We start from the raw sequence: 6,357 nt of genomic DNA, 5'->3' as shown, positions 1-6,357 counted from the left end.
AAAATTGTCTGTACTATGTGTAGTTGTAACTGAATCCTTCATTCTCCTAAAATTATTTCTAAAAATTCAATTTTTTGTTTATTTATTTCCATTTTCTTCTTACTTATAATTAAAATATTTTCTATAAATTTATTTAAAGTTATCTCTAGATATTTTGTATGTTCTTTATAGTCTTTACTTGTACAAAAATATCATCTATATACTATCCATCTTTCTTTGAAAAATAGAAAGTACAATTTTTAATCCAAATATCATGACTAACCATTCAAAGTATTCTAATGGGGTAGTAAAGGCTGTTTAAGGAATTGAATCTTTTGCCATTTTTATTTACCAAAATTCAAATTTACAATCAAATTTAGAAAATATCTTGCTATTTTTATTTTATTTATTAACATATCTTTATCTGGAATCTTATATCCATCTTTTACAGTATTATCATTTAATCTTTTATAATTTATAACCATTCTTGCTTTTCCTCTTTTTATTTCATTATCATTTTCAACCATAAAGGCTGTTGATCTGTATTGACTATTAGATGGTCTTATTACTTTTAATTCTAATAAGTCTTTAATATGTATATTAAAATATTCTATATCTTGATTTGTATGTTTTATTTCTGCAGTTCTAATTTTTATATTTTCATTTATGATTTCTAATTTATCTTCTATTTTATTTTTATCCCAATGTTTTATAAGTCTTCTTTTATTATTTGAATTCTTTCAATTAATTCTAAAATCTTGTTTATATTATTTATTTTTGGATATGTCTTATTAAAAATTATTAATTTTTTATTTCTTGGCAAGGAATTAGTTTTAAAAGAGGCGAGGAGGAAGAATGATTATAAACTATAAAAGATTAAACGAACTTAAAATACTATATATGTGAAAGTTACCCTCCGCTCGCCCTCCAGTGGAACTTGAACTTGGCGAGTTCGCGCAGTGGAAGGAACTGATAAATGATAGTGGAAGGATCAAAACGAGGATTCCTTGTAAGGACATAATGGCAACTGTGAGAAGAAGGGTGTTTTCTCTATTGTCTCGTACCCAAAATTTCAATTTTAACACAAAATCTCATTTAACTGTTCCTTTATCACAACCCATTAACTCAAAATCAGGTTACTTTTCTTTCCTAGTTTTTTTTTCCCATTTTAATTTTGTTGAACATTTATGTATTTACTATAATTTTTTGTATTTATATTATTGAGCGCTGCTGTCAATGATAATATATGGTGTTCTGAATTGGGAAATAAAATTTTGTATGTAATTAATAATTATTCTTATACATTTTCTTTAAGTAAGTTGAAAATATTTTCTTGAGCTTTACAATTGGTCTTGCTACTAGAATGTATGGTCTGAAAAAGAATCATATTAATCAAGAATCAATTTTTGCTTTCCCCTCTAACTAGGACGTTGTCTGCTAAATCTATTGAGCTGCTGTTTTAATTAAATTCAGCAGGTTTTAAGTTTTGAATTAGTTTTTATGAACAATAATTCTCTTTTTGAATCCTCGATTAAGGATTCCTGTGAAGAAAATATTAAGGAAAACCTCTCCTTGTGTTTGGTTGCAAATGAAAATATGAGTTATGTGTGGGGACTTATATAATTAAGGGATGCATTTATTATTATTATTATTATTATTATTATTATTATTATTATTATTATTATTATTATTATTATTATTTTCGATCTCAAACCTCACAGTTGTTAGTAGGAACTAAGAAATAAGAATTCTAGCTGGGATCGAGAATTACGACTTTTTGCTCCATTTTTTCTTCCGCTGCTTTCTGCATTATTTGTAATGCCAGTGACTAAGTGCAAGATCAGAATATCACTCTGCTTTATTGTTTGTTGTCTTTTAAGTTTCCTTCATCATGTTTAATGCCCATATTACGATCTGATGCAATATCAAGTGAAGTCTCTTGCATATACAAGTCATTTGATACGTTGGGAATCGTTTTATGCAGTATACAACATAATATTGGATTGTACTCTTAAATGTGAAATATGTATGGATTATTTAGTTTTACAACTGATTGTCCATCATCTGCTGGTTATTTCAGATGATCAAATGCTTTTTCGCATCCTTGAATCATGCAAACTGTTTCCAAACTTAAGAACTGCAGTTGCTGTGCACAATAAAATCATTAAACATGGGTATGGTATGTACCCATCTCTTTTATCACTGTTGGTATCGGTATATGTATCTTGTGAACAAATCAATCTTGCTCATCAACTACTTGGTGAAATTTGCTTTTTGGATTTTGACATAGTTATTGCCAATATGATGATCACCAGTTTCATGGAGATTGGGGAAACTGATATTGCGAAGAATGTTTTTTCTGCAATACCTGCCCGAGATGTGATAACATGGAACTCAACAATTGGAGGTTATGTAAAAAATGGATTATTTAAGGATTCCATCGACATCTTCAAAGAAATGTTAAGGAAAAACATTGAGCCAGATGGATTTACTTTTGCATCTGTTGTAACTGCATGTGCTAGACTTGGAGCTCTTAGACATGCAAAATGGGTACATGGTTTGATGATTGAGAAACGAATTGAAGTGAATTACATCTTATCTTCTGCACTAGTAGATATGTACTCAAGATGTGGAAGAATTGAAACAGCAAAAGAGATTTTCAATACTGCCCAAAGAACTGATGTTTCCGTGTGGAATGCAATGATAAATGGGTTAGCACTCCATGGTCTCGCTTTAGATGCGATTTTGGTATTCTCAATCATGAAAGTGGAAAATGTTTCACCAGATTCTGTAACATTCGTTGGAATTCTAACAGCATGTAGTCACTGTGGTTTTATAGAAGAGGGTCGCAAGTATTTTAATTTGATGCAAAGAGAACACTCAATTCAGCCACAACTTGAGCATTATGGTGCAATGGTTGATCTGTTGGCCCGAGCTGGACTCATAGAAGAAGCTTATGCAATGATTAAGGAAATGCGAATGGAGCCCGATGTTGTTATATGGAGGGCATTGCTTAGTGCTTGTAGAACTCACAAAAATCCTGAGTTGGGTGAAGTTGCAATAAAAAGAATAAAGCACCTCGAAAGTGGAGATTATGTCCTACTGTCGAATATTTACAGCTCTATGAAGAAATGGGACAGTGCAGAAACAGTGAGATACACTATGAAAAAGAATGGAGTCCGTAAATGCAGTGGAAAGAGTTTGGTGGAATTGAGAGGTGTCATTCACCAATTCAAGGCTGCTGATCGATATCACCCTGAAACTGAAGCAATATACAGAGTATTAGATGCATTGATCCATCGCACCAGAATGCAAGGTTATGTCTCTATGTCAGACCTAGTTTTCATGGATATATCTGAAGAAGAAAAGGAGGAAAACTTGAATTATCATAGCGAAAAATTGGCATTGACCTATGCAATCATAAAGTCGAGTCCTGGGACTGAAATTCAGATATCCAAGAACCTTCGTACTTGTCCTGATTGCCACTCTTGGATGAAAATTGTTTCACAGGTATTGAATAGGGTAATAACAGTGAGGGATAGGATCCGATTTCATAGGTTCGAAAGTGGCTTTTGCACTTGTGGAGACTATTGGTAGTCAATGTTAGAGATTTATTACGCAAAACTTAATTATGGATGGTTGGAGGCTTTACTGGAAGATGGAGATAAAAAAGTTAATCTGATTTGAAGAGTTTGAGGGTTGCATAATGATTTACTAAATCATTATTCTGAAGCTTAAAGTTTTCAGATTGTTGACACTTGACTATACATCTCACCCCTTTGGTTAAATGTGAGGAGCAACAATGCCACTGATAGATTACGGACAAACTGGAAGATTCGTGTGATTGGTGGCAATTGTTTCATCAAAGAAGCTAGTAGTCTCTGCTGGAGGCCCATGCACCTAATTTAATCAGCAAGAAATGGGGGAAGACCCTCATAAATTTATAAAGCCTATGCAACTTATGGTAGTTTGTCAAAGGGGCCATACACAATCAATTTGAAACTTTCTTTTCCTACATTTTCTTAAAAACACCAACACTTTTGATAACCCTTTTCATTTTTTATTTTGAAACTTTGTAAAGGATGGAGTAAACGTCCAGTGCCCATGTTTCCCATATTGTGAAGTGATGTCCTTATTTATGATCAAAATTTAGCCGCAACACCAGATCGTTCTACATGCCAATGGGTTCCTTCATAAAGTGGCTATGTTGATAATGTCTGTCAAAACCGGTGGCCTTTCTTGCATTTGCTCTCAAGTTCAAGTTCTCTGATGGGAAATCTGTAGGTGCGTTCCCAGACTTCCGAATTAATTTGTCTGAGCTACAAACTCTGTAGTTGATCTTGTTGGAACTTGGAAGTGATAAGACATCTATTCCAATAGAACTGAACACAGGTGTGCCTCAAAGATCAAGGTCTTCATTTGCTTTGATTTGTATTCAGAGGACTAATCAGCATACTTTTGGCACCGTTTCAGTTTCATGATATTGCTGATATCACTTGATCATTGATAGAGTCACATGTCACCAACTCGTGCTCATAAATGGTAAACAAGAAGTTTTCTGCCAGACAACCTTAAAGAAATGAAGAATTTCTCCAGGGCTTTCACGATTGTCCCTCCCGTCTCATTTGAGTTGGGTATGGATTGTTTTGTTTTGGGGGTGTCACGAATGATGTATGAACAGTTAAATAAACATTATTTCAGATTGATTCAGGATTCAGTTTCCGAGCAGTGGTTAATATTATATATTTATGATATTGATCCTCTAAAGAATATTGTTAATCTCTAGATTCATTCCGGTTTAGAATATTAGTCCCATCCCATCCCATCCCGTCCCCACCCCAACTCCGAAAAATACAAATGCTAATGCCACCAAAATCTATAAAAATCTAACGGCGATCTTCCAAGCTTGAGAATGTAATCAATCCCTTTGAAGCCAACAATGCAATATCTTGTTTTCTTCCTTTCAAATGAGAAGGGGAGACACATAAACCCAAATAAAAGTCTTGAAATCAATCAAAATTAGTAGGGACTGAGATTGGATTTTGGGATTGTTCAGAAGAGTGTTATTTTTTGTGAATTAAAGGAGATTGAATGGAGTCTTTGAGGAAGAAATCTCTTTACTTATAATTTTTCCTCAATTGGACAGGTGTCCAATTGTGAGGCTAAGAGGGATATCCATACTCTCTTATATATGTAAAAGCTTTACAAAGAAAGGATATATCCTATTGCTTCAATTCCTTCTTCTCTTTTCTGCTTAGGAGGCAAACAACCTCGAATTATGCATTATTTACCTAATTTGGTGCTTTCATTGAAGAAAAAAAACTTGGAGGTCAGCCATGGCAAATCAGACCCGAGCTTATGTATAACGAGCTCTTGAGGATTGCCTGAATCGCCTGTCTTCGCATGATGAGTAGTTTAGTTCTTTCGGCAACATTCTTAAGGAAATCAGCTTGAAATTGACATCAATGGAAGGTCCAATAGAGCAGAGTTTGAGAAATCCCATTGTTGATGTATCAGAATCATATATAGGCCAACAATCCGACAAGGGCAGGCATTAGTGGGTGGAGGTAATGCCATGCAACCTATGTGAACTCTGAAGCTCGATGTTCCGCGCGTCAATGGAGAGGGTCCGCATGGATGGATTTTTTAAGGTAGAATGGTTTTTTTATTTTCACGGGACTCCAGATCAGCAACACTTTACTATATCTTCTTTTCATATGGATGCTGATTCACTACATAGGTATCAATGGATGCATCGTAATGGGTTACTTCCATCGTGGTAGGAATTCTTTAAGGCACTCTTGGTTTGATTTGGTCTCTCAGAGTACAGAGACATCCAAGGTGAGCTAGCCAAGCTTACCCAAACAGCCAATGTGGCTGATTATCACTGGAGTTTCGGCGCGTTTCTTTGGAGTTTTTTTTTTTAATCAGGTTTGCTCCATGATATTTGACAAGAGGTATGTGCATTGCAACCAAATCTCTTATACAAGCAATAAATCTATGCTAAGTTGATGGAAGATAAATTCAGTGATATGGGTATAAGGAATTTGCCTAGCTAGCAGACTTTTGTCCCAAATATCAAGCCATATCCGAGTCCACTCCTATTACCCTGATGAGGACATCCTTATAGTTGGACTTTTATTATTGTTTCAGTTGGACTTTTATTTAAGTTTACGTATTTTAATTAGGACTTAAATAATGGGCTTGGCCCTATATTTCTAGGTTTTCATTATTTAAACCTATCATTGGTTTGTAATTTCTCAGTTGATGAATTTTGATTAAATTATAACGTTGGCTTCAGCCGTTTGCCTCTCTGCTCCCTGTCTCTGTTCTTCTTCCTCTCTCCCTTTCTACCATCTCTTCTTGTTTTAGTTATTG

At 34.2% G+C, this 6,357-nt stretch overlaps 1 protein-coding gene across 1 annotated transcript; it reads left to right on the top strand.

Moving 5' to 3' along the window:
• Positions 1-885: 885 nt before the first annotated feature.
• Positions 886-3,814, top strand: LOC111372339 (pentatricopeptide repeat-containing protein At5g50990). Its single transcript, XM_022994628.1, has 3 exons — positions 886-1,114; positions 2,060-2,158; positions 2,270-3,814. The coding sequence occupies exons 1-3, from the start codon at positions 1,000-1,002 to the stop codon at positions 3,574-3,576; spliced, it is 1,521 nt and encodes a 506-aa protein (XP_022850396.1). The 5' UTR covers positions 886-999; the 3' UTR covers positions 3,577-3,814.
• The last annotated feature ends 2,543 nt before the right edge of the window (positions 3,815-6,357 follow it).

The sequence above is a fragment of the Olea europaea genome, chromosome 23 (assembly GCF_002742605.1).
Source record: "Olea europaea var. sylvestris chromosome 23, O_europaea_v1, whole genome shotgun sequence".
Taxonomy (NCBI): Eukaryota; Viridiplantae; Streptophyta; class Magnoliopsida; order Lamiales; family Oleaceae; genus Olea; species Olea europaea.
The sequence above is the reverse complement of the archived record's forward strand: the minus strand, read 5'-3'. Positions and strand labels throughout refer to the sequence as shown.